This window comes from Phoca vitulina, unplaced genomic scaffold, assembly GCF_004348235.1.
Source record: "Phoca vitulina isolate PV1807 unplaced genomic scaffold, GSC_HSeal_1.0 scaffold7, whole genome shotgun sequence".
NCBI lineage: Eukaryota > Metazoa > Chordata > Mammalia > Carnivora > Phocidae > Phoca > Phoca vitulina.
The window spans coordinates 1,577,078-1,604,005 of record NW_022589710.1 but is presented as its reverse complement, the minus strand read 5'-3'; the positions used below and the strand labels follow the sequence as shown (position 1 = coordinate 1,604,005).

General features: G+C 52.3%; 2 protein-coding genes across 10 annotated transcripts; both read right to left on the bottom strand.

Moving 5' to 3' along the window:
* Window positions 1-1,864: 1,864 nt before the first annotated feature.
* DCAF11 (DDB1 and CUL4 associated factor 11) lies at window positions 1,865-10,756 on the bottom strand. Of its 8 annotated transcripts, none has more exons than XM_032404788.1 (16): window positions 10,297-10,756; window positions 9,904-10,095; window positions 9,094-9,277; window positions 7,808-7,935; window positions 7,461-7,588; window positions 7,119-7,183; window positions 6,704-6,804; window positions 6,328-6,474; window positions 6,060-6,114; window positions 5,636-5,704; window positions 5,218-5,275; window positions 4,929-5,114; window positions 4,329-4,482; window positions 3,766-3,918; window positions 2,819-2,925; window positions 1,865-2,719 (listed from the first exon to the last, which is right to left on the bottom strand). In XM_032404788.1, the coding sequence occupies exons 2-16, from the start codon at window positions 10,007-10,009 to the stop codon at window positions 2,585-2,587; spliced, it is 1,776 nt and encodes a 591-aa protein (XP_032260679.1). In that variant the 5' UTR covers window positions 10,010-10,095; window positions 10,297-10,756; the 3' UTR covers window positions 1,865-2,584. The 8 variants fall into 8 exon arrangements, 7 of the variants coding, with proteins under 7 accessions (XP_032260679.1, XP_032260682.1, XP_032260680.1 ...); XM_032404791.1 differs by having other exon boundaries at window positions 2,585-2,719; window positions 9,071-9,438; XM_032404789.1 differs by lacking the exon at window positions 10,297-10,756 and adding an exon at window positions 9,545-9,614 and having other exon boundaries at window positions 2,585-2,719; window positions 9,071-9,438; window positions 9,701-9,999.
* Window positions 10,757-16,830: 6,074 nt separating this feature from the next.
* On the bottom strand, window positions 16,831-25,494 carry PCK2 (phosphoenolpyruvate carboxykinase 2, mitochondrial). Of its 2 annotated transcripts, XM_032404786.1 has the most exons (11): window positions 25,230-25,494; window positions 24,774-24,880; window positions 22,918-23,163; window positions 22,283-22,467; window positions 21,993-22,196; window positions 21,441-21,628; window positions 20,965-21,127; window positions 20,501-20,719; window positions 18,001-18,138; window positions 17,625-17,720; window positions 16,831-17,379 (listed from the first exon to the last, which is right to left on the bottom strand). In XM_032404786.1, exons 4-11 carry the CDS (start codon window positions 22,338-22,340, stop codon window positions 16,925-16,927), a joined length of 1,521 nt encoding a protein of 506 aa, XP_032260677.1. In that variant the 5' UTR covers window positions 22,341-22,467; window positions 22,918-23,163; window positions 24,774-24,880; window positions 25,230-25,494; the 3' UTR covers window positions 16,831-16,924. The 2 variants fall into 2 exon arrangements, with proteins under 2 accessions (XP_032260677.1, XP_032260676.1); XM_032404785.1 differs by lacking the exon at window positions 24,774-24,880.
* Between the last annotated feature and the right edge of the window lie 1,434 nt (window positions 25,495-26,928).

The window sequence follows — 26,928 nt, the reverse complement described above, 5'->3', positions numbered from 1 at the left end:
TATTTTAAAGATTTTATTTATTTGACAGAGAGACAGAGCAAGAGAGAGAACACAAGCAGGGGGAGTGGGAGAGGGAGAAGCAGGCTTCCTGTGGAGCAGGGAGCCTGATGCAGGGCTCGATCCCAGGATACTGGGATCATGACCTAAGCAGACGCTTAACAACTGAGCCACCCAGGCGACCCTAATTTTTTTTTTTTAAGATTTTTTAATTTATTTTTTGACAGAGAGAGAGACAGCAAGAGAGGGAACACAAGCAGGGGGAGTGGGAGAGGGAGAAGCAGGCCCCCTGCAGAGCAGGGAGCCCGATGCGAGACTCGATCCCAGGACCCTGGGATCATGACCTGAGCAGAAGGCAGACGCTTAACAACTGAGCCACCTAGGCGCCCCAAAACTTAATTTTTTTTTTAACGATTTACCCATTTATCTTAGAGAGAGAGGGCAAGCACACAAGCGGGGGGAGAGGCAGAGGGAGAGGGAGAGTATCCCAAGAAGACTCCTGGGAGATCATGACCTGAGCCAAAACCAAGAGTTGGCTGCTTGACTGAGCCACCCAGGCGACCCTGAAACTTAATTTTTAAGTATTTCCTGTGATCATAAGGCCCTAGAAGTTAAAACATTTTTTTTCTGGATAGATTTCTCATAATAATTGTTAGTAGTACAAAATATATAATTAGTATAGCAAAGATTTCACACATTGTGATGATAATAAACTCAAACTGTATTGGAAATGCAACTCTTAATTAGAAAAATGGATGGTACTTGGGGCCTTGATTAAAGGAGGCTTTGAGGGGCGCCTGGGTGACTCAGTCAGTTAGGGGTCTGCCTTCAGCTCAGGTCATGATCTCAGGGTCCTGGGATGGAGTCCCGCATCAGGCTCCTTGCTCAGCGGGGAGTCTGCTTCCCCCTCTGTCTGCCACTCCCTCTGCTTGTGCGCGCTCTCTCTCTCTCCCTGACAAATAAATAAATAAAAATCTTTAAAAAAATATAAAAGAGGCTTTGAGGATGTTAATAATTTTAATTTGCTTGTAATTTTGGCGCCCTGGAGGTAATACAGGTTCTGGGTGAGATGGGTGGCATGTCTGGGTTGAAGTGGCAGAAGGGGAACAAGGTGGGCCGGTGGGCAGGGAGACTGGCATGCTAGCTTCACATGAGGCGACCAGAGCAAAGAGAACACATGTAGGCTGGGCAGCTGGACAATCTATTCTTTTAAAACTACCTGTTTTGCTGTGAAAGAGGTATCCCTTTTACCCCTGGCTGTGTCTTTGAGAACCCCTGGAGGTGTGCATCCTGGTTCGAAAATTGCATTAGGGATAATGAAATGTCATGGGGACGGAGCGATAAGAGCTGGATGTGAAGCCCGACCAACTGCCCTACTGACCACACCACAGCTTTGCTCTGGGGCATGTCGCCTGATCTGTGCACGCTGCCATTTCCTCACCTGTACAAAGTGTGGCTGGGAGGGTGGATGAGGTCCTGGGTGTGAAGCACCCAGATGGGGCCCCGAGTCAGTGCCCACCAGGTTCTCTCCGGTTCTGGGCTGCTTCTTCTCATAGACCGGACCAGCGCCAAGGCCATCCCCAGAACAAAGCTGATGTGGGTGTTCCAGGCTCTAATCTAAACTGCGCTTACTTCCTGCTACCTTGATTTCTACTCGCTACAAGTTCTAAGTTCAGTGAGGGAGTTGTCTGTTGCAGAGCTCAGTTAACAAATGATTTTGGTATTTCTCTTCATCTTGGGGGCATCAAAGGGGGATTTTTCCCCACAGAGAAGCATATCTGAAGGCTTTGTCAAAACTATTTTCTTGAAGGGAGAGGATAAAAGACCTCAGATAGGAAAAAGAAACAGAGACAGACACTGAGCCAGGTTCCCACAGAGAATTTATTGAGGGAGCCAAAGCCAGTGAGAGGACGAAGGAGTCCTAATTCAACATCTCTCCTTGCAGCTGCTGGCCTCCAGCATGAAGGAACAGTCTGGGAGGGAGGGCCTGCCCTGTGTGGGGCCACATGGAGCCTCTCACACCACAGCCTGTCCCACCCCAAAGACCCAGACAGAGAGGGAGAAAACATAATTCCCACACCAGGAGGGTGCTGAGGACATGCCTTACTCATCCCACCTTCCCCAAAAAGGCTAGAGCTCTAGCCTTCAGGACCTCTGGAATAATGGCTGGGACACCTGGCCTAACTGGCCAGTCTAGTCCTCAACACACAGGCCAGGGCAATGGGCCCAGCTGACAGCTCAGTTCAGACCTGACATCTACTCTAGGAGCTAACACTTACATCCACACATGATTAAAAACACTCAGGACAGTTCTCCTGCTGACAAAGGGCCACACCTCAGATAACAGCAGTCCTTTGGACTCTGGCCAGAGATAGAGAACCAAGCCAACTGGGTGTGAGCGCATGAGGAGACCACTCTGCCCCTTGGGGAGGATCTTCCAGGGCTCAGCGAGGGCCCGAAAGCCTGGGCTTGTGGGTCTCCCTGTCCAATGCCAGTGACTCCCCAAAGGTCTCCCAGAAGGGAGAAAGGCAGGAAGAGGCAGAGAGCTTGTCAGAGGCTCACCCGTGGACGGGGCTGGAGATCAGATCTACTGGGGCGAGGAAAAGGCTGTAGAGGGGTGGGGCACTGGGGCAGGGGCGCGGGGAGGTTCCTCAGACTCTGGCAGGTCGTCCTGGAAGAACTCAGCCTGGCGGTACTGCCAGAGACGCAGGTTGCCGTCCCACTGCAGGGCAGAAGGGGGCAAGCAGTCAGGGGTGCGGCCCCGCCTGGGTCAAAGTCCCGGACACGCGCTGGTCCCCCGCCCCGCCCCTCGCAGCCTCACCGAACTGCTGACGATCTTTTCCTCAAAGGGATGCCAGCTGACGTCACGCACACAGGCCTTGTGGTTGGTCAGCTTCTTCACGATGTGGCCGCTGAGGAGGTCGTACACTGTCCAGGGACGGCCAGAGTGGAGAAGGGGCAGCCAGGGCACCTTCTAAGCACCCCTCACGGTTCCTGAGCTGCACTGCTTATTGCCTCAGGCAACTTCCCCGCTTTCGCAGGGGAGCAACCACACCAGAGGATGCTGCAGTTCCCTTTTCCCCTACCTCGGGTTGAGTGTGCGGCCTAGCAGAGCTTGGGTATCTCTCCCTGGCCCTTAGCTAAATGTCACAGGGTCTACAGTTAAGAAAGCACAATGTGGTTTTAAAGCTCTTTACAGCAGTTTTCTAAGAAACCCACAAGACATGGAAGGCCCCGCGAAAGTGAACAATGGGCTGTCTGCTTAGAGGTCTGAACCTGCTCTTCCACATCTGGATGGGGGCGCATCTCTCTCTTTCCGAGCGGGGCTCCCTGCGGTGCCTCCCTAGCTATGGCACTGGCTTAGGCTCCTTATGGCTGGAGGTATGTTTCTGTGTCTTTCTGTACACGCTTCCTGCTTTAGCGGCCGCACGGCCCTTACTCCGAGCTGCGGTCTTTTTGTCCCCATGCCCCCCTACCTTTCATCTGCCATCTCTTTCTTTCCTTGACTGGCTACAAAACAGAGCTGAGTGTATTTCTGGCAATCTATTATATTTACTGACTAGAATTCTATGTTCCCTTTCTTAATTTACAATGCTGATGAATACAAGGTTTTCTCTTTCTCTGCCGAAGCCTAACCTGCTCCACGCTAAATTAAATTTCACTCATAGTCACCACTGGGATTTTTACGGCGCTCACCGGTGGTTACAGGTAAAATGCCAAAGACACACTGGTGCCTCTCCCAGGGCCCCGTTCTGATACGATCCTTACCGACCACTTTGCCGGTAGAGCAGCCGCTGTAGATGAACCGCTGGCCGGTGCTATGGGTGGGCGAGAATCGGCAGCGGATGAGGGTGTGCAGCACCCCATGACCCCGGTAGGTCATCAAGGAGCTGTCCCCTGGGAGCTTCAGTTTCCGCCAGGCTGGGAGGGATGCACATAGAGCCCTAGATTAGGGAGCCTGGATTCTCCTGTACCATTAGTCCTGAGCAAAGACCGATGCTCACCGATGGCCACCTTTTCAATCCCCAATGGGTGGCTCTTTCTCCACCTAATATTCACCAACACGGCTCTGCTGGTTGTGAAGATACTGAAATGCTTTTGTCTTAGTTGGTTCTGAGTGATCCCCAGCCCCCAGCCCTGGGAACCCCCGACTCTCCCCACCGTTTGACAAACACAGAGTTAACACCTGGCAAGGGGGCGTGGTGGGGGAGGGCCCGAGGCTACAGTCACATCCACTGTGCCCATGCCAGGCCTTACCAGGGGTCAGATATCTGAACTGCCACCCCTGACTCTTTACTCCCCGGATCTTGGGTTCTCCCTTCTCCGCTCACCTTTTTTGGGCACCTGCTGCCAGCGGTAGTCCCAGTTTTGCTGTGTGGCAGCCTGCCGTGAGGCCTCCATGCCTTCCCGACTAGAAAAGCGTCGGATGTCCCAGAGCTTGATGGTCTGGTCTTTGGAGTTGGAGATGAGATAGCGGGCATCACCCTGTGAATCCCCAGATGGATGACAAGCTGTCAGAGCTTGTGAACACTGGTGTCTGTCCCTCTAGGTCTGCTTCTCCAGATGAGAGGTAAGAATGCCAGTTCTCTGACTTACCTTGCCTCTTTCTTCATCCAGGCGAGCTCGTCACAGGTTTTTCTACCATAGAACCCACCCCCTGGCTAGGTTTCCCCTTCTTTGCCCAGGGCACTGGCTGGGCCTCCAATTCCATCCTGGATTAATTGTCTTTCCTTCTACAGAAAGCCCTGCCCTGATCCGTGAGGACTGATGAATACAGAAGGATCTCATGTTTCTTGGCTTAAGCCCCTTCCCTAAACTCCAGCTCTTGCAAACCTGAACTAATAAGGAGCTTGGGGAGTTCCCACGCTCAGCCCCCTTGACTGCTCCTGGACACCTGTAACCTGGCCGTGCAGGTCTGCTTCCCTGCCCACCTTGCTGTCAATGAAGGTAATGCCATCCTGGTGTCCAGCCAGTGCACCCACAGGCTTGGGGTCGTCCTCCCGCATGGTGCGTCGATCCCACACTTTGCAGATGGCATCATCACCCCCAGAGAACAGGATCTGGGAGCTTATGTCAGCAAAGGCCACTGCGTTCACATCATCCTCATGGGACTCAATCTAGGGAAGCAGGAAGCCAGAATACCTAGGACCTCTCTCTCTCTCGGTCTTCTAATAGGCCACGGACCAGGAGGCAGAGGCTCTGAGTCTCAGGAGCAAATACCTGAAGGGTGCGCCGGTTCTGTTCTCGATCAAAGACATAGAGACAGCCATCATTGGCCCTGAAAGGGAAGGCATAAAGAGGGTCCTAGAGCCAGAACTGAGAGGACCAATGCTACGTATGCTCTGGAGAGTCCCTGTTGCAAAGTCCCGCTGAGGGGCAAGCCCTGGTCTCTTTTTCCACAGGAGGTGGGAGAAAAGTTAGCTATGTTTGCAAGGAGGTTTGAGACCCTCCATCTCATGCTGGGGAAACGGTGAGCAAGAGGTGAAGCAGTTCGTAAACGCTGACCTTGGGAAAGGGCTGGCTGTTCTCCATAGCTGCCTGGATAGCAGTGTCCAGTACAGTCTCTGTGAGATCAGAGCTGGTCTCCGGGAGGACTCCTAGCTCACTGATTAAGGGCTACATCCCCTACCGTACTCACCCTCCTAGCACTTCCCGTCCATCTGAGGAGACAGCAATGGAAAAGACTGCAAAGCGACGCTCGTCTGGCCTGAAAAGAGCAAAGAAGGAGCTGGATTAAGTGGACCTCCCTCAGCCTCTGTTAATCTACACAGAATCGGATGAGGGTTGTAAGGCGTACTTCTGAGGGGAAAAAGAAGTCCTGCCAACACGTCCCAGAATGTGAGTCACCTCCATGAGAACCCCGAAATAATCCTGCAACCATCTATTTTACCCTGGTTCTCTGGCTGACAAGGATGGGTGCCTTCCCTCCCAGGGATCCACAGAGAGACACTTGCAACCAGTGTACTTTTCCCTCTAAGCAGGAGTTCCAGTTCACGAGGTTTGCTCCTGGAGAGCCTTCCTTGAGAAGTTTCTGATGAGTCTGCCCAGAGGGAAGCCAGTACCTTAGATCCAGGGCAGTGTGAGTGTCTCCCTCCCCGTAGATGTTGCAGATATGAACTAAGAGAGGCAAGAGAAACAAGGTATCTTTCAGGGCTGGGGGAAGGAGGGTGGAAGTGAAGCTAGGCAGGAAACGGAACAAAGGGCAAGGGTGTCAGACCCTGGGAGTGATCTTCCCAGGAGAAGGCGTGGAGTCCTGGCACAGAGGACATGGGCATTTGGAGGCTTCGGGTCCTGGGCTGGAGAGCCAGTGGAATTCTTGGGCATACTCACTGTAATCAGACCAGCTGGAGTATAGGAAGTGGTTGCCATCAGGGGTGAAGGCCACATCCAGGACGCTCCAGCCCACGTCCCGGGCCTTGATGCTCTTGAATTTATGAAAGCGGCCGTACCGGCAGTCATACAGTCGGATCGTCTGGTCTGGGTAAGTGGGGATCAGGCAGAATTAGGGAACCCCCTCCTTGCATCCTCTCTAGATCTGACCTCCTTCCTCTGTACGTCTGTGGAATCTTCCCTTGATCATGGGAAACGTGTTCTGGCTAAGCATCCCTAACCCAGGGTCTGAGTTCCCTGGGTCTGAGGCTTGCTAGTCTCCGTCAGGGTGTATGTTCCTTGTTCTGGGGCACTTTGTAGGACCAGGGTCTGGTACCTTGACAAGCAGACATGAAGATCTGACCATCTTTGCTGTAGATGCCGCAGAAAGCCTTCTGAGAGTAGGTATCAGTGAAGCCCAGATCATTGGGCAAGAAGCTGGGAAAGCAGAGGGAAAGTGAAGGTAAAGGGAGCAGAGGACGAGGAACGTCCCGGTTAGCAGAATCCTAACAGAGCTGGGTGTGAGTACAAGGGTGGACTTCCCTTTTGGCTTGGGGTACGATCCCTTCTCTTTCATTCATTCAATCGTCCTCTCAATTTCTACACTTTTCCAGTTTGTTTCCTCTCAAGCTTCGACCCCATTCGACCTAACTTTAATATCCCTGAGGATCCTCTTAACACCTGTCCCTTCAACATTTAAGGGATAAGACCTATCTGGCCCTTAGAGTCTCTCCACCAAGCCCCATACTCACTGAGACATCATTCGAGACCGTTCTCCAAGGGAGAAGCTTCCCCGGTGGCAGAGGCCCCGTTCTCTCTAAAGGAAGGGATTGGGGAATATTGCTAGCAGAAACGGAGGGCCACTTCAGCCGCACCAAGCCCCCTCCTCCAAAGATATTGCTCTTGCTACAGAAACGGACACCGCACACACTCGTAAGTCCCACCAAATGCTGATGCAGGCTGGCTAAGCACTCTCCAGCTCCAGCACTTGAGGCTTCCTTGGAAGGTTTACTTTCCTCTCCTCTGGGGCAGGGAGAGCTCCTGGCTACCTCGAGAGGCCTGCTGCCAGGCTGGTTGGAGGTGGAGAGGCTTACCTGGTGCAGCATCTGAGGAAAGCTCTGCTCCTGGGCTGCCCGCCTGAGCCCCAGCCGCCCTGTGGCCAATTCCACTTGGGTCTTGATCTCATTGCATTCCAGCTCCCGGGTGTCAGGGGTTGCATCCACTGTGAGTACCAAGGAGAAGTTCCACCCTAGGTCTTCCAGCCCCAGAACTATGCTCCCGCCAGCTATGCAGCTGAATAGACTGGGGCTGCAGAGACTCCCTCGTTCCCTGAACTATCTCACCTTCTTTCAACTTCACCTACTGTTCTTGCAAAAAACAGAAAAAGGGTTTTTAATGAAAGTCTTCCAATGTTAGGGTCTCAGTCTGCCTTTCCTCTTACCGGGTGGGTTGTATCGGTCCCCGAGACGACCATCCCAGGCACTGTCATGCTCTTCCTCCGAGTCCGAGAGGGCCTGGATGAGTTGTAAATTTGCTGCACCTCCGCCCTGCACCAACCTCACTTGGCCTCTGTGGAGAGATGCCCATGATAAAAGGGAGGATCCCTTCCCCAAGCCGACCAAATTCAGAGTCAATGGCTATTCAGCTCTTAGACTACCTACTCCTCAAACCCTCATACTGTCCCCATTTTGAAGTTTCAGGCTGACTAGACCTTGGCTGTTATTTTCAGTCTCCTATAAAACATGGTAGGAAATGAATTTTCATGCTTATAGCAGATGTAGAGAACACCAACATTCCATGGAGGTTGACAGACCTACTCAGTTGACCTCCTAGAGGGCTAAATATTCGGAGAGCATTTCCTTCTGAGCCTCTGCCTGAGGAGTCCAGCATAGAACACAGTATTCTAAAGGAATCCCCAGGCTTGTCTTCTGCCCAAGAAGCCACAGCTAAGAAACAGAGTCAAATGGCACACCTTTCCAGTCAATTATGGGTGGTGGTCACTTTCCTCAAAGCATTCTTTCCTCAAGAACAGGGTTAGAGTTAGGTTAATTTATTTTTTTTTTAAAGATTTTATTTATTTTTATTTATTTATTTGACACAGAGAGAGAGACAGCTAGAGAGGGAACACAAGCCGGGGGAGTGGGAGAGGGAGAAGCAGGCTTCCCACAGAGCAGGGAGCCTGATGTGGGGCTTGATCCCAGGACCCCGGGATCATGACCTGAGCCGAAGGCAGACGCCCAACGACTGAGCCACCCAGGCGCCCCTAGAGTTAGGTTAATTTAAACTTGTTTTTCAAGTAAATCCACATGGCTTCATATCACATGTCAGTAACTTCTCCACAGTTCAACACCCATCTCCCCAGCTCTTCTCCTTACCCCCCACATTACGCCTTTTCCATCACAGTAACGTTTTCATTTTTTTTACTTACTTGGGAAATAGATTACACTTGTGTAGTCTTAGCTAGAGAGGCCCTCCTGAACAGTCCATTCAAACACAAAAGCGAATTGTCTTCATGACCCTCCCTAATTAAGAACTACTCTTATTGGGCATTGAGCTGAGTGCCATGAGTGTCCAGAAGGGAAGCTCAAACAGAACAGCTGGTCTGGGCTAATCCCATTCCCTATCCTCTGTAACCTCCCTGCCTGGAGTTGGGATCAAGGGACTGTGGTGGTCCCTGGTGGGGACACATCAGAGGGTAAGTTACCTGCGGAGGAGATAGGCCAGTACCTGGGCCAGATCCACATCTTCATCCTCCTCTTCTTCTTCCTCGCTCCGACGCAGGCTAGCCCCTCTTCGGGGCAAGCCCTCGGAGGGGTCTCCGGACCCAGTTCCTGCACTGCTGCTGTTCCGTGATCCCATCTTCTGGTCACAGCATCATTAGGTCCTGTGCAGGGACTCCTCCTGTCACCTCCTTGGGTTTGGTGAAAGCAAAGCCTGCTCTAGAAACACCAGGGTCTCCCCAGATAGAGCGGTAGCTATCTCTTGGAGTGCGACCCTTCCTAGAGACTGAAATCCCTTCTCTGTAGCCTGTGACAATTCCCAAGGCTTCAGGAACACAAACCTTCCCCAATCCTGTGAAGCAAAAAAAAAATCAGAGAGTGAAGCTTAGGGCGCTACCCTAGCTCACCAATGAGAATCCTTTGAAGAGGAATTTCTCAGTTTTCTACCTCAAACTCACCTATCAAAGTCCCTGGAGGGGTGGGTGGGTGAATTCCCAGGTAACCTCTCTGGCCGACCAATCAAAACCCCTCGCGGAAGAAAGCGCCTCATTAGCTTATCTTATCTAGCCAATCAGAAGCCTTAGGGCTCTGAGACCCCCGACGCCCCCCCTTACCGACCAATCAGAGCGCTCCTTTGCGAAAGCCAGCAGCAGCGTCAACCAATGAAGTAAGAATTCGGCCTAACACCCCCTCCTTTCTCGCCTCACGCCCACGTGGTGTGCCGGGGGTGTGTACGCCAAGTGGGGGAGGCAGGGGGGAAGCCGAGAAGCCCCTCCCACAGAAGCCGGCGGTTACTGCCCCGCGCGAGACCACCCACCAGCCAGGAGCGGTCGCAGGACCCGCAGCGGCGCGAGGCCTTGTTTACACCAACGGAGGCCGCGGCGCTGGCCAACCGCTCCTCCGTCACGCGCCTCCTTCGTCATGCATCTCCTGGCTTCCCGGCCGGAGGACTGAGAACGTCACGCGTTGCCTCTGACGGCCCCGCCCCCTTGGCCAGCTAACTGGACAGCTGAGAACAGTGATAGACAGGTGGGCGGGAGAAAGTGCGTGAGGGATGGGAGGGGAGGAGAAAGCGCGCGACCGAGGAGGGGCGTTTGCTCCCAGTGGGGAGGAGTAAGTGGGGAACCGGCTGTTTCCTGAATCAGAGACAACAGAACTACGCTTAATGGGTGAGGGGCGGGGCTTACAAAAGAAATTGGTGGTTCGCTACCTGGAGGTATCTTTAGCGAAGGATGCAATTTCCTGTCGGCCCCTCAAGTTGTTTTGGCTTCGCAATTTCCAGACGATCTCTAAGGGCCTCTCTTTCTCCTCCCCCCCCGCCCCCCGGTTTCAGCCTTCCTTTATTTTGCTGGCTGCAGCTTCTGTCGGTCCTGCCCTCAGGGATGACCGGCGCTTTTGGGGTGTGTTCACGTCACAGATGGGGATCCAGTCCTCCACACCCTCCCTTCCGGGTTTAGCTTCCGGAAGCCTTGTTTTGTGGGGACTGCCGTTTCTAGACCACTCCTTAGCTGCTTTGGCAACTTTTTAGATGACCCCTGGATTCCCTCTGCGGTCTTTGCAGACGCTCCCTAATACACGCAGGGTCTTTAGGGGCCTTTCCGGTTCCGTCTGTTGTCCTTAACGCCCCTCCGCTCTCCGGGATTTGTAGACCTTCCCTAGACCCTCGGTCTTTGGCGGGCCTCTCAGCTTCGGGCCACTTGTCCGGGGAGTGCACGAGTGCCGCCTCGTACCTCCTCCGGGTTTATGAGTAACCCGCTGAGTCCAAGGCCAGGTCTTGCCACGTCTCGGGATCCTTTCCTAGGCTGGAGGTCGAGTGACCTCGCCGCGCCGAGTGCAAAAGCCCTGGTGCAAAGGCACCTCAGCGCCTCCAGTCCACACTCTTAGAAGTGTTGCGAGCTCTCCCAAGGGCACTCTAAGATCAGGGATGGGTGCGAGGGCGCTTAGTTCCCCTGGGCTCTCCTGCCGCTCACCCTCCCTGGGAGGGCGAGGGTGTGGTCAGACCGGGGCGCTTCTTCGTCTCCAGACATCTAGAGCCGAGCTTACCGTCTCTGGTCACTAGAGCTGGCCTCATATGGGCGTGCGATCTGTGCAGGGCTCTGCGCTTAGAAGAGCCCCATGTTTGATTTAATGTCCTGCTATCGCCGTATGAAATTCTTAATATTTGAACCAGCACCCCGCATTTTCGTCTTGCTCTGGGCTCTACTAATTATGTAGTCGGTTCTGCCGGTCACCCACCTCTCATGGTCAGGTAACTTACTGTCAGTTTCCCTGTGACATTTATTGAGACCTTAGGATTCTGTGGTTTCTGGGTTATCCAGCCTGGAAAATCTGAAATCATTAAAACAAACAAAATCTTTCCCTCCTGTTTGCCCTTTAAATACAGTTCTTCGAGTCTTATAGATTCTTTAATTAGTTGAAGTTGTTTTCACCATCACCACCCAAAATCAAATTTTCATTACTTCCTGCCTCTCCTAGTTGATCTGCTGGAAATATTTTTCTCCAATAGCATTTAGTTCTTAACCTACAAGTGGTTTTCAGTATTGTTATTGTTTCAAATACAAACTTCCAAACCTGGTTGTCTATTTTTTTTTTTTTAATCAGCCTCATTTTATGTTACTTCTGCCAAGCAAATATGCTCATAAAGTCTGTGCTGTTTCCACCTTTGCACTTTCCCAGGAGAATTTCTTATCTGGGGGAAACTTTGTCTCTATCAGTGGACTCCCTTATGACCCAGTGGCACCACTTCAGGAATCTAGCTGGGACCTATATGCTAAATCTAGCCTTAAGATTTATGTTCAGCATAGCAATTAGTGATAATAGTAAAACACTGGAAACAAATAGGCCCAATATACTACAGTACTGGTGGATATTGGTTATATAAATTAAGGTCCATATGGTAGACACAGACATATCATTAGAATGATGCAGTCTTCTATTTTTATGCCATGGGAAATTGTGCAAGTTTCATTGGTCGGTTTTTTATTTTTATTTTATTTTATTTTTTTAAAGATTTTATTTATTTATTTGACAGAGAGAGACACAGCGAGAGAGAGAGAGAGAGCACAAGCAAGGGGAGTGGGAGAGGGAGAAGCAGGCTTCCCCCCGAGCAGGAAGCCCGATGCGGGGCTCGATCCCAGGACTCTGGGATCACGACCCGAGCCGAAGGCAGATGCCCAACGATTGAGGCACTAGGCGCCCCGGTAGGTTTTTTAAAAAGATGGTCAGTTCTTCTGGTGGCATGTTGTGATGGATGCAAAAATAATATGGTTTCAGTTCCCCATTAAAAAGGTCTAAAAAGGGGTGGCTGGGTGGCTCAGTCGTTAAGCGTTTGCCTTCGGCTCAGGTCATGATCCCGGGGTCCTGGGATCGAGCCCTGCATCGAGCCCTGCATCGAGCCCTGCATCGGGCTCCCTGCATCGGGCTCCCTGCTCGGCGGGAAGCCTGCTTCTCCCTCTCCCACTCTCCCTGCTTGTGTTCCCTCTCTCGCTGTGTCTCTCTCTATCAAATAAATAAATAAAATATTTTTAAAAAAGGTCTAAAAAATCCAGGTTCATTATGTCATTAAACAAATAATAAAATGGGGAAGGCCTTGCATGAACTAATGACAAAGGTATAGTATGATCAAAGCATGACCTGAGCCACCCGGGCACCCCTATAATACTTTTTAAATGTATATGAGCATTTATATCTTAGGATATACTATGTGTTCCCTTGAAAGAAAATAGCTTTTCTTTTAAAATAATTATAATTAAGTCATTTTGAGAAACTTTATTGACCTTCCCTGTCATGATTTTGAAATTTGGCATGTTGCTTGGTGACATTTTGTAAAGTGCTTTTCATTTGGGCAGCTTATGCTTTTCCCAGCTACACTTGAAGCCACTTAAAGCCACAAAGAGCTTTTCTACCTTTTGCACCCATTTTAGGACCTGTTCTAGTGATTGCTAAGTAAATGTCAGCTAGTTGACTTTCTGTCTGACCCGCCTCTGGCTGTTTCCTCCTCATTAGCATCTCCACTAGAGGGCGGGCTAGGCTAGAGAGGAGAAGAGAGCACCTTTTTCCTTTTCTGGCTAACCCTGTCCTCCCTTTCCCCCACCCCACCTTCCAGCCTGGCGACTGCGCAAAGCTTCTGGGACACGTATCCATCTCTGGGCTACACAAGGGAAACTTCTGTCTTCTGAAGTGACTGATGACACGTGTTTATATATTATCTTCTTGTAGCCCGCTGTGTAGAAGGAAAGGGGGAAGTATGCTAATTTACCCGGGACTTCAAATCTGTTGACTGTAAAGCAACTGAGTAATTATGGGATTTCTAATACTCTCATGGCCTGTGTCCTTGAGAACCAGATTTTTTTTTTTTTTTTTTGTGGCGGATAGGAGGTACAGATGTGATACAGAAGACGTTAAAAACCCTTTAGCCAGGAATTTGGGTAGGAGCTATCAGTATGAACTCTTGAGGTGATTTACTATCCCTATCCATTGAAAAGATCTAGAAACAATGGACCAATCTTATAGCAATGTACACTCCTACCACTTAGATCTTAAAATACCATTTCCCATGGAAAGCAACCAGAGTTTGAAGAAATGGCTGATTCCAGGTCTGGGGCAGGAAATGTACAAGGTGAACCTGAACAACTTATCAGATAGCAAGAAGCCAGGAAACACTATCAGGGTAATGTCAAAAGGACTCAGAGGCCAAGTTCTCAGGCCAAAGTTGGGACAATTTGAGCATTAAAAGGATAATTTAATAAACATTAAGTATGTTTAAATCCATGAGTTCATAATGGGGTGTGAGTGTGTCACTAATTGTTCACCCTTTTGCAGGATAGGAAACCAAATCATTATAGTGAAGATGATAAACATAGGAAAAGAATCCATTATCTTGCTGTTTTTCTATGAACTGTATCAGAGGGTAATGAAATAGAAGATGAAGGGATGTCTTTTTTTTTTTTTTTAAGATTTTATTTATTCATTTGAGAGAGGAAGCGCGTGAGCAGGAGCAGGGGGAAGAGGCAGAGGGAGAAGCAGACTCCCCACTGAGCCGGGAGCCCCAGGACCTGGAGATCATGACCTGAGCCGAAGGTAGACGCTTAATTAACCATCTGAGCCACCCAGGCACCCCTGAAGGGATGTCTTTTTGTAAAACTATTCCAACAATTATGACAGAATTTGGATAAGACTGTTTTGAAATCCCTAGTAAATTAATGAATCTAGGCATTGAGCATCTAGGTCTGGATGCTTCAATGGTTAAATTGAGGGAAAAGAAAGGAAGACTGAAAGAAACTTCAAAAGCAAATGAAATTCTTTTTTTTTTTTTTTTTTTTTAAAGATTTTATTTATTTATTTGACACAGAGAGAGAGAGAGAGAGGAATCACAAGCAGGCAGAGTGGCAGGGAGCGGCAGAGGGAGAAGCAGGCTTCCCGCGGAGCAGGGAGCCCGATGTGGGGCTCGATCCCAGGACCCTGGGATCGTGACCTGAGCCGAAGGCAGACGCTTAACGACTGAGCCACCCAGGCGCCCCAAAAGCAAATGAAATTCTTAAAAATGGGCAAAGCTGAACTATAATGGCCAAAGATCCACATTTGGATGATAAAACTACAAAAATAAAATCAAAGGACATGATTATCAGACACCATAGTACCCATTTATGCCAGGAAGGAGGGGCTGTGATAAAGACGAAGAACCCAGCGAGGGGGGTGGGGGAACTTTGGGTGTCTGCCAAGTTCTGTTTCTTTCTCTGGGTGATGGTTTAAAGGGTGTTCACTTTCTGTTAAGAGTTTATTAAACTATACCTTTGTTTTTCATGGTTTTCTGTACCTGTGTTTTATTTTAAAATAAAAAGGTTGGGGACGCCTGGCTGGCTCAGAAGAGTATGCAACTCTTGATCTCAGGGTTGAGTTCAAGCCCCACATTGGGTATAGAAATTACTTAAATAAATAACTTAAAAATAAAATAAAAAGGTTAAAATGTGTTAACTGTATTTTATCATGTGTCTGCAGCTGCAGGGCATGCAGCCCAATTTTATTCTAATCATCGAAATCATTTTTAAGGCTCATACCTTCACATCACTGAGCATTTAGATACCAGGAGGGGCCTGGAACCCCAGTTCCCTGCCTTTTTCCTGGAGGGACTTCTTTCCAAACCTATTTTTTTCTGCCCTAAATTTTATTTACATTGTTCATCTTCTTCTTAATCTGTAGAGTCAGGAATATATGATATAGGCTTCTAGGGCCTCTAATCAATATAGAGTGGAAAGGTGAGAGCAGCTAACATATAGTCAGTCAGTGGCATAGTTGAGTGACCCTTTTAATCCCCCTAACAACACTGAGGTGCAGGCACATCCCCATTTTACAGATGAAGACACTCAGAGGCACCCTGACGCTGTGTGCCTAACATCAGTGCTATGCTGCCTCTGATCCTATTCTCAGTTATCACATGCTGTTCATGAAGCTGAGGATTTGGCGATATATTTTTAAGTATAATAGACTCCATTGCTAACTGTGTTTTAGCACTTGATCCACTCTGACCTTAGATTCTTTTCTGCCTACACATTGTAGCTGGTTATTGGCTGTTCTCTATGAACCACTTGGAGTTTCCTCCTCCAGTGTTTTGTTTTCAGGCCATTCCCAGTAATTCCATCTTGGTGAAGTTTATTCTCATTTTCTGGGTACAGACTTCCATCTTACCAAGCTCAGTTTATACATTCACTCAGCCTGATTCGGATCAGAGGCAAAGCTTTCCCTCATCTGATGCCCCTGATTTATGGATGATCATCACTCTCTGTGGTTTCCCTCTAAAGCTGATTTCTGAGGATTTAGGCCAAGGCCTTGCCACTTAAACTATGGTCCCCGGACCAGCAGCATCAGCATCAATTAGGAGCTTGTAAGAGAAACAGAATCTTCCAGCCACTCCAGACTTGCTGAACGAACATTTTATCAAGATCCCCAGGGGATTCATATGCACTTTAAAGTTTGAGAAGCACGGAATAGGGGCCATCTAAAGTCCTTATAGTTCTACAAGCCTATGCTGCTAAGAGAGATGTCTATGCAGTTACCGTTTACCCTTGGCTGTACTGTTAGCTCTGTGGGCTTGGGCAATGACTTGACCTCTTTGTGCCTTTGTTTCTTCACCTGTAATATGGCACTTGCTTCAAAGCGTTGTTCTGTAAGCTGCTCAGAACAGCAGCCGGCACGCAGGAGGCACTATGAGTGTTAGCTGTCTTATTATTGGATGAGCCTCCACGAATGCTCTGAGAGTCCCAATTTCAGGTCAGCCAGGAGGAAGAACAGGTCTGACAACTGACAATGGAATTGCTTCACTGGGGAATGGGGTTCTAGAGGCTGCTGTGTCTCCAAGTGGGAGATTGGGAATTTTAGGCCTGGAAGCTATACTGAGCAGCTCGCGGAAACCTCCATCTTTTTAAGACCTCGGGACACAGAGTCGATGCACCTTCTCCCAGAAATTCCTACTTCTATGGCGCAGTGGCAGAGCTGCCTGTGAGTGAGGTCCTGGCTACCAGCAGCCTGTGCCAGGCCAGGCCAGGCTGCACTGGGGCGCTGGCTGCCTGGAGGGCTGCAGGAAGAAGACTGTGGAATTGGTGTTATAAGCCCGTGAAGACAGGCGGAATGAAAACAGCACGAAAGTTGTGGAAAATAAATGACCATCTCTTATTATTGGACCGAGGGTCGGAGAAGGTCTGTGGCCTGGTCTCACGGCACCCAGATGTTGGTTGTATCAAATCGCTCATATTTTCTGCAAGCCTGGTGGCTCTCCTATCCCTGGATGGGGGCTGGGATGGGATGGGGGTTGCTGTGCTCTCTTGCTAGCCTGGAGCCTCAGGTCACATTCTGCGCACACGTCCCTCCAGGGCCTCCAGTTCAGCCAACACCTCCTTGGGTAGATCCTGATTGACCTGCTCGGTCAGGTAGCTCCGAATATCACGAACCTCCTGTTCCCAGAAGTCCTTGGGGAGCGAGAACAGCTGGGTGGTGTCTATGGCTCCCAGGCCGCTGAGATCCAAGGCGCCTTCCTTCGGCACCAGCCCGATGGGTGTCTCTCGGGCACTGTCCTCTCCTTCTAGCCGCCGGCAGATCCAGTCTAGCACCCGAGCATTCTCTCCAAAGCCTGGCCACAGGAAGCGGCCTGCCTCATCCCGCCGGAACCAGTTGACATGGAAGATGCGGGGCAGCCGGGCCCCCTTGCGCTCCTCCATGCTCAGCCAGTGTTCTAGGTAGCGCCCGAAGTTGTAGCCAAAAAAGGGCCGCATGGCAAATGGGTCATGCATGATGATCTTCCCTGGGGAGGGGAGCAGGATGGGTAAGGCCTCTTCCTCCTTACTGGAGAAGAGAAGGGCACCCTGCCTCCGGCTGGAGGGAGTGGTGAAACTTTGGTGGCTCTGGAATCTTCCTCAGATTAGGGTGAAGAGAAGGGACTGGGAAAAGAGACACGTGGGCAGGGCAGGCAGAAGGAAGGCCTGGCTCAGGAAGGGAGAGAAGCAGCGATGTGGGCACACAGGAGAGGGGCACAGGGAGGGCACTCACCTTTGTGTTCAGCCGCAGCAGTGGACTCAGAGCGCATGGCACTGCCCACAAACACCCCATGGCGCCAGTTGAAGGCCTCATATACCAGGGGTACTCCTAGAACACGGGTGAACAGGGTCACAGGCAGCTTTTTTCTTTGGACCCTCACTCCATCCCTTCTGGTGATCTTGACTCCTGGTCTCGCTCACCTAGGATCTCTGCTATCCCATTTTCAAACCGTATGCCTCCCCATAGTTTTGCATTCTCCAGGGGACAGCTCTAGAGACAGATAGCTACAGTGGCAATCCAGGCTGAGGCTTTAAGTACAAGAGGGGGTGGGCCCTGAGACAGAGCCAGACCCTTTACTGAGGAGGCATGGAGCCCACATGATGCTTACCTTTGGGTCTGCGGCCTCCAAAGATGATGGCATCAATGGGGACACCCTCAGGGGCCTCCCAGGCTGGGTCCATGATGGGGCACTGGCGAGCCGGGGCACAAAAGCGAGAGTTGGGATGTGCACAGGGCTCCTTGTCTCCTGGCAGGGACAATACAACTACTATCACTTCCAAGGACTTGTCCACCCCCAACACACACATACTTTTGCACACACTCTTGCACAATTTCTGTTTGCGTCATCAACGCCCTGCAACCTCGTGTGGTAAGGAGCAGGGAGAAGGGAGCCAGGACATCTCCCCCAAAAGATCAGGTTATTTATCTAAACGGTGCTGCCAGCTGAGCTATGTGAGAAAGAGTGGGCAAGGCATTGGGGTTTAGCAAGACCCTACCGTCTATGCCAAGCTATAGCCACTTGGCATTACCAGTGCTCAAGAGAAGGGGCTTAGCTATTGGCATAAGGTTAGAACAGAAAATTTATCCCAGAAGTGGTTTCTTTATTTATGGGATTATTATTTAAGCAAACACTCAAACCTAAAGCAAAAACTGAGACCATCAGATCAGTATTTCAGACAATTGACTTTCCATCAGCAAATAGGGGAAGATGGGATCTTCTGAGGTATCGGAATGTAAACAGGAATTGATTTGGAAGCTAGCAGAATTTTGGTGATTTCCCTGGGTCTGCTCAGACCCAAACAGAGTGATAGGGCTGGAGGAAGTCAGACATAACCTGGGCAGGCATAACCTGAGGAGCGTAGGTCATGTGGCCCCATCAGGTGCCCTGGAGAAGGAATGGGACCAAATCAGTGGCATATGTATAAAGTATCACCATGGGGGCCCTGAAGCGACATGGTGTCTTCTCTGCTGGAGGTTGCTGGTCAGACCTGGGGGGGGGGGCCAAGGGAGTTCTAGAGCCAGTCCCCCCCTCCCACCCCCGTGTCCCCTTCTCCACCCCCAGCTCCTGCCTCCACCTGCATGTAAGCGCCTCGTGCCCTTCCATCAGCCCCCAATTCAGGTCCCTGCACAGGGTATTATTCCCAGAATTGCAGCTAGGCACAACACGCCCTAGTTATACCCGTGAAGCTAGAGATGATGAAAGGGTTGGAGAATGAGCCTGTGGGGAAGTAGGAAAGTTTCTTGGGTTTCTCAGTTGGGTGGGGAGGCCATGGAGGGCTTAATGACGGTGGTGGAGACAGTGAGGGGTGATTCGATAAGGAGGGAGCATGCTCGGCCAGCCCGGAAAACGTGAATGTAGGCTTCAGCGACCACAAGCATGCCGTCCCCAGCATGCCCTTCTTTGCTCCCATCCCTAGGTCTCCGGGCTCTCTGACTGCAGAAGGTCCAGAGTCAGGGGTGGGGGAGGAGCAGGACTGCTAGGCGCCAGGGGCAATGACAGGGTTGAGAAAGAGGCTAAAGAGAGAGACACAGCGAGAGAGGGAACACAAGCAGGGGGAGTGGGAGAGGGAGAAGAAGGCTTTAAAATCTTTAAAAAAAAAAAAAGAAGAGGCTAAAGAGCTGGTCTGATTTCCCCTGGAAGGTGGATTGGGGTGTGTGTGTTAGAGGGATGGGGAAGGGTCTTTTTTAAAGATTTATTATTTTAGAGTGGGGGCAGAGGGGGAGAGAGAGAGAGAGAGAGAATCTCAAGCAGACTCCCCGCCAAGCACCAGCACGGAGCCGACAGGGGGCTTGATCTCACAACCCTGAGATCATGATCTGAGCAGAAATCAAGAGTCAGCTGCTTAACAGGCTGAGCCACCCAGGCGTCCCAAAACTGACCTTCAGACAATGGTTATTATACAGGGGATGGTGGGAGCCAAGTAGCAGGGGGAGGGGCAGGCTTCCTCCTTCCTAATGGGTCAAACTTTATGGACTGTGCTTTGAGCCCAATTCCTTGTGTAAAAATTTTCAAAACAGTCCTTGCCTTTCCTTTTTAAAAAAAATTCCAGCTTGGGGCACCTGGGTGGCTCAGTCGTTGAGCGTCTGCCTTCGGCTCAGGTCATGATCCCAGGGTCCTGGGATTGAGCCCCGCATCGGGCTCCCCGCTCAGCGGGAAGTCCGCTTCTCCCTCTCCCACTCCCCCTGCTTGTGTTCCCTCTCTCGCTGTGTCTGTCAAATAAATAATCTTAAAAAAAAAAAAAAAAAAAATTCCAGCTTATTTTTATTGAGAATTTGCTATGTATTCGGCACTGTGCTAAACTCTTTGCATGCATTATTTAGCCCTCCAGCAGCCTTACGAGATAGGTACGTTGGTAACCACCTCTATTTAACTGATGGGGTCACTGAAGCTCAGGAGGGTAAGCAACTTAGTCAGGTCCCAAAGCCAGTACTTGGTGGAGATGGGACTTGACCTGAGATCTTGCTTGGGGTTGGAAACTGGGACTAGTCATAACTTCCTGGGCCTCCCAGAGGTCCTGGAGGATGGCTGCAGGTTGTGGAGAAGGCTTTTACGTCATCAAGGTGCTGAGCCCGGAGGGGCTGTGTCACAACTCCCCCACACCACATACCGGGTTTCCAGGGTTTGCCCAGCCAGGAGGTCACGGTGACACCAGGCGGAAGAGGCTGGTCAATGCCCTCCCAGTACACTCCACCATCACTGGTCTCAGCCACATTGGTGAAAAGAGTGTTACTCTGGATTGTGGCCATGGCATTGGGATTGGTGGTGGCAGAGGTGCCCGGGGCCACCCCGAAGAAGCCATTCTCAGGGTTGATGGCCCGGAGTCGACCTGTTAGGAGAAGTGACAGAAAAGAAGGGCCAACCCGGAAGAGGTGAGAGGTGCAGCCATGGAAGGTTCTGCTCTGCTCCTCCTTGCCCTGAGCTGGTCCCCAGATCTGATGGGGAAAGACTTTCTGTCTCTGGGGTGGCTGGACTACCAGGAGGTATGGGGCAGGTCCGCCAGGAGCAGCGGAGGGGAGACTCCTATACTCCGGTAAGAGCCAGAACCGAGAGTATGATGCAAGGGCCTCTCACCATCACTGTCAAACCTCATCCAGGCGATGTCATCCCCCACACACTCCACTTTCCAGCCCGGCAGTGCTGGCCGCATCATGGCCAGGTTAGTCTTGCCACAGGCACTGGGGAAGGCGGCCGCCACGTAGCGCTTCTTCCCTGCAGGGTTGGTGATACCCAGGATCTGTGTGTTGAGGAGAGCGGGAACAAGGAGTCACCAGAGGTCAGTTATGGTCTGCACAGAAAAACAGCTAGGAGTTAACAGGGAGGACAAACGTTTATTCATGAAACAGGTGCCAACACCTCGCCACAGGGCTGGCGGCAAGTCAAAGCCCCCTCAATGTTCAGCAGCCTGGGGCCAAGGCTTCGGTCACTGGGGCGGAGTCCCTGCCCACCAGCCTGGCCCCGGGCAGTGGGGAGGTGAGGCTAAGGCTGCCGGCCAGGCCCCGCCCTCGCCCTGCTCCCCGCAGCTGCCCAGATCCTCACCAGGCCCTCACCAGCATGTGCTCTGCCAGCCAGCCCTCATCCCGGGCCAGCCGAGAGGCGATGCGAAGGGCAAAGCACTTCTTGCCCAGCAAGGAGTTGCCACCGTAGCCGCTGCCGAAGGAGACGATCTCCCGCTGGTCAGGCACGTGGCCAATCAGGGTTTTCTCTGGGTTGCATGGCCACTGGCTCACCGGTTCCCCTGGGGACAATGGGGTCATAGGGCTGACTGCTGGCAGGGGCATCAGGAACTGGGGCGTTAGGGGCTGGAGGGATCGGGCTTGGCGGGAGAGACACTTAGGAGCAGTGGCGGTGCCAATGAGTGGCTAAGGCCCCCCACCTCATACTACCCATCAGCTCCCGTGTCCCTCTTCTGGGATATGGACAGATGACTTTTCTCCTCAATCTTGGGCAAACTGGTCTGCCTACACGGCATCACCCCCAGCCCAGACTGCTGCCCTAGATTTGGGGACTTAGGTGTTTCACTAATGAGGATGGGTGGAATTTGGGGTTCCCTCCGTGTGCAAGCAAGTCTGTGTTCCCCCCTAGGCACGGCAAGCGCTCACCTTGCCCAGTCAGGGGCTGGCCCACAGAGTGCAGACACTTGACAAAGTTGCCATCTCCCAGGGCCTGGAGCACGGGCGTCCCCAACCGGGTCATGATACGCATGCTTGCTACCACGTAGGCTGAGTCAGTGAGCTGCACTCCGATGCGGGACAGTGGGGAGCCCACGGGACCCATGCTGAACGGAAGCACATACATGGTTCGGCCTGTGGAGGAAAATGCCACCTGGATGAAGGGTTCTAACCTGTTCATACCTTCAGTGTTCCTGGTTCTGTGTCCCTGCCCCGGTTACCCTGCATGCAGCCCGGAAACCTCTCATCCACAGCTTGCTGGAACTCAGCTGGGGACATCCAGTTGCCTAGTTGCCCACGGGCCCCACCAGCGGGGAGGGGCACTGTGTCCCGTTGAGAAGGAGTTACAATCACCGTCTTGCTCTCTACTCGTGCCACATCCTTGGGGTCTGTGCGGGCCAGCCAGCTGGGGGAGAAGGAGTTATCAGGAAGATGTAGCCAGCCGATCTCCCTCATCCCCCAACCCAATCTCTCAAGTCCAACTTTAACTCTAGGTCTTCTGTGGGCCTGATTTCTTCCCATCCATTTGCACCTCAGTAGCTTCCTCCAGATTCTGTCCCATCTAAGGGGGTAGTTCCCTCGGCCTAGCCTTCTAAAAGCCCTTGGCAAAAACTCTCTGAACTTGGGAGAGAAAAAAAAAAAAAAAGACAAAGGTTTTTACTTATATTAGCTTCTCTCCTTAACATAAAAATACAGACCAATCCTACTAATTCCTGATTCTGTTTCCCCTAAAGGTCCCATGCTTGCTCCTTCCATTGGGATGGTCTCGTTAAATTTGATTTTGTCTTGGTAAATCCAAAGTGGCCCAGTCCAAGCAGCTGCCCCCATCTCATGGGTCATGGGGCCCAGGGCGTACCAGTTGTTGTACTTGGGGAGCTTTCGGATAAGTCCCTGCTTTTCCAGGAGGGTCAGCGTGGCAGTGTTCTCAGCCTCGGTGCCATCACAGATGTGGATGCCCTCCGGTCGGCACAGGCGGGCACTGCGTTCCACAAAGTCTCGCACCCCAGCAGGCAGCTGGCCCAGATCTCCACTGAGTACTCGCAGGGTCTGGATGCTGCGCCATGATGACCAGCCCCAGGGGCTCAGCCCAGGCCAGCTAAGCCTGCAAGACAAGAAACAGAGAGGGAATGAGCGGGGTGTTCTCATGGAAGCCAGGCAAGTCAAGGGGACAAGAAGCTTGAGGGCTGCCGGGGAGCGTGCTAGAGCGGGTCTGGGCGCAGGCATCTTAAAGGGCAGGTCGGAATAGGTGTGTGGGATGGGTTCGGGCCACATGTATCTAGCGGCCTTCACAAGTCTCAGTGAGGGACAGGTATTGGCCAATGACCCTACAGGCACATGCCTGGCTGTGGGGAGTATATGTGGAGGAATGCTGAGGTTATTGCAGGCTAAGCCTGTGTCCACGTTTCACTGTGTCTGGTCGCTGCTGGAAATGATGGGGTGCCCCATTGCCCAGGTGACAGCTTCATGTGTCTGGTATTTGAAGCTCTCATCCCTGTTCTTCCCCTTCTAAAGCATAATTTTTATAAGTTAAAAAAGCAGCTGTTTTTACTTTTTTCTTCAGGTGTGTATGCTATAAGACTGTGAAAGCCTCAGCAAAGGACCCAGGCTTTGAGATGGGACAGTCCCAGGTTTCTAGAATAGGGCTCTTGCACAGAGAGTGGGTAACTGGATATTGGAGTTCCAGGCATCAGAGCCAGGGCTGCCCATCTGGGCCAACAAGGGTTGCATAAGATGTTGCCATTGGGTAGGTGTCTTTGAGTTGGGCCGAAGGCTGACTGTTGGGGAATATCACTGGCTGGGATTCGTGCCCATTCCCAGGAGGGCAGGGTCCCTGTTGTCTGTCCCTTCACACTCCTGGGAGAGAGAGAAGCAGGGTCTACTCTGATTGGCCTGGACCCAGGGTGGAGTGACCCAGAGAGAGCAAAGGCCAAGAGAGGGAAGTTGCCCTCCTCCTATGCCAGGGCCTTGCCCACCAGAAACTGCTCCACACAACGGACTGCGTGCCCCTGCCCCTCCCCCTAGAGGTCACATGCCTAGAGAGCTCTGGGTGTTAGCAGAAGGGCGGGGGCGGGGGGGGGGGGGGAGGTGCACATCAGACTGCAAAAAGCTCAAACTCAGAGGCTGTAAGCCTGGGGAAGGGAGGACCCTCAGACCATGGATGTGGGAGCTGGAGCCTGGCTAGAGTGGGACCTGGGCTGGCTTCCAACAGAGAAAGCAGGATGGAAACCCAGGGTGGCCACAGGGGCAGAGGAAGAGGACTCCTGGAACCTGGAGAGTTGTTCCTGAGCATTCATTTGAAAGGCACCCAGTCTTGGGGAGAGCTTCTCTCTGCAAGGGGCCTGGTTCAGGAAGTCTCTGGTGATGCTCCCCCACTCCCCTCCAGTCCCCTAAGTGGGACCTTCTCCTTTTCCTCTGCTCCAGAGACCACCCACAAGGGCTGGCAAAGTGGAACCAGCTGTGGGAGAGATATGGGGTCAGCTCAGACTTTGGGACAAATGCTGGGAAGAAGGGAGGCTACAGAGGACAGACAGGAAGCTGTGAAAAGGGAGCAGGGCTTAGGGGCTCCCGTCCTGGACAGGGGCCAAAGCCAGCCATATCAGAATTGAAGGCAACTTGTCCCCCTCCTCCACCTTGTTTCCCTCCTTCCCCTGGCCCTAGGTCCCTGGGCTGCACCGGGCCCAGTTCGCGGGAGGCCGGGTAATAGAGGTTTACCTTCTACCTTCTTTGGGGAGCTCTGAGCTCAATCCCCCAGGGATTCATGCACCCTTGACCCCAGGGTCCTATCACTTCTGATCGCAACTGGGGCACAGGGGTTACATCTGTAAAGGAAAGGAAGAGACGAGGAGACAGGGCTCCGCGGGGGCGAGAGAGGAGGGGGAGGAAGTTCTGAGAGTGGCAGGTCGAGACGGCGCGGTCAGAGACCAGCAAAGCAGGGAGAGGGAGGAGGGGACGGAAGCGGAGAGACCCAGAGCAGCAGAGGCCGCCCCTGATCTCCCGCGAGACGCCCGGCCCAAGAGGCCGGGGATCGAGAAACACTAGCCCCCGGCCCGCCGCCTCCTCCGCCGGGAAAGCGGGCGGAGGCGGGCGGGCAGGAGAGCGCCCCTGTCCGCCCCGAGGGGGCGAGCGCGGCGGAAGGTGCGGGTCGGCCCCGGGTTGGGGCTCACTCACCGCAGGCCGGGGCGGTACACAGCGGCCATGGCACCTGGGCGGGGGCTGCGGGATGGCCACGAGAACCGAGCGGAGCCGGGGAGATAAGGAAGGCGGGGAAGGAGGGAGCGCAGCGAGCGGGAGCGAAGGCTGGGCGGGAGGCGCTTAAAAAGGAGGCGGGCGGGAGGGCGCAGGGGCGGAACCTAGCAGGGCCGGCGAGACCCTCTCTCCGCCCTGCCATTCGGCCCGCTCCCCGGGTCCCCGGGCTCCAGGCCCCAGGCCCGCCCAGGCGCCGCCCCACGCCCCGCATCCTAGTCCCTAAACCCGTCTCTCCCATTGGACAGCCGGGCCCCTCGGCTCCCCGCCTCCGCGAGGCCCCGCCCCCCGCCCCGCCTCGTCCCCTGCACATGATGTAACTTTGAGGACTCTTGCTCCCGAGAGATAGGGGCTGGGAGACACTGGGGTGGCAAACAAACCAGGAACGAGGGGCGAGGCCAGGGCGGGGGCCCACGGAGGCTGGAAGTCCAGAAACTGGACATTGCCTTTTCCCTTCTGGGGACTGGCCACTCTGAGACCCAGGCTTTTCTGTTTTCCAGGGTCACAGGGCTAAGGTTCCCTTGGTCCCCAACTCCCAAATCCCTGTTTCTTCTCCTCCTAATGAGGGCTCTCTTCTTGTTCTTCTTCTTTTTTTTTTTTAAGATTTTATTTATTCATTTGACAGAGATAGATACAGAGAGAGAGGGAACACAAGCAGGGGGAGTGGGAGAGGGGGAAGCAGGCTTCCTGCTGAGCAGGAAGCCCGATGCAGGGCTCGATCCCAGGACCCCGGGATCATGACCTGAGCCGAAGGCAGACACTTAATGACTGAGCCACCCAGGCGCCCCATGAGGGCTCTCTTCTGCTTCACCGTGAAATGGTGGTGCCTCTCCATCCCAGAGTCTTTCCTTTGGGCCTCTGTCCTGGCTGTTCTTGCCACATTCCCCTGGAGAACTAATCTGTCCCACCCGACCGTCACATATGGTCCTCAGATAATTTCTCAAGTTGTGTCTCCATCCAGACATCTCCGTGCAACTTGAGACCACTAAGTATCACCCCAAATGCCATAGTAACTCAAACTCAAACATGTCTATGGTAGGCACCTGCCCAGCATTGACACCTCCTTTTTGGTAGTAGCACCCTGATGTTCCTTTGGGGAACCACCTCCCCAGCCCATGTGATCATACAGGGCTCCTGTGGGTATGCTCTCAGTTTGGCCAATTTGTATGTTCCTCACTTTGGCCACAGTGATTGGGAATGTTCAGGGATGGGCATGAGGTCCCTCTTGGGGGCTTTTTTTGTAAACTTTTAAAATGGGCTGTCTTCCTGTTGGGGTTGCTGAGCCTGGTAGGATATAAACCTAGAGCTGCTGGGTGTCAGCTTGGCACTGCAAAGCAGGAACCTACCCTAGATGGAAGCCAGCCTGGAGGAAGCAGAGCAGAGGGATGGAGAGCTACAGATCCCTGATTTCGGTTGTAAGAGTCAAAAAATTTCTTCTCTCACTCAAGCTAATTTTCAATGGATTTCTGCCATTTGCAACAGAAATAATCCTGATTCTCAGGTTTCTCAGAGTTCTGTGCTAGAACATGTCAGGACAAGGAGAGCTGGCCTCCAGCCTTGGGCTTCCTGTTGGCTCTCTATCTCTTCACCCAGCCCCCATCCTGGACTCAACCTCACGTGTATA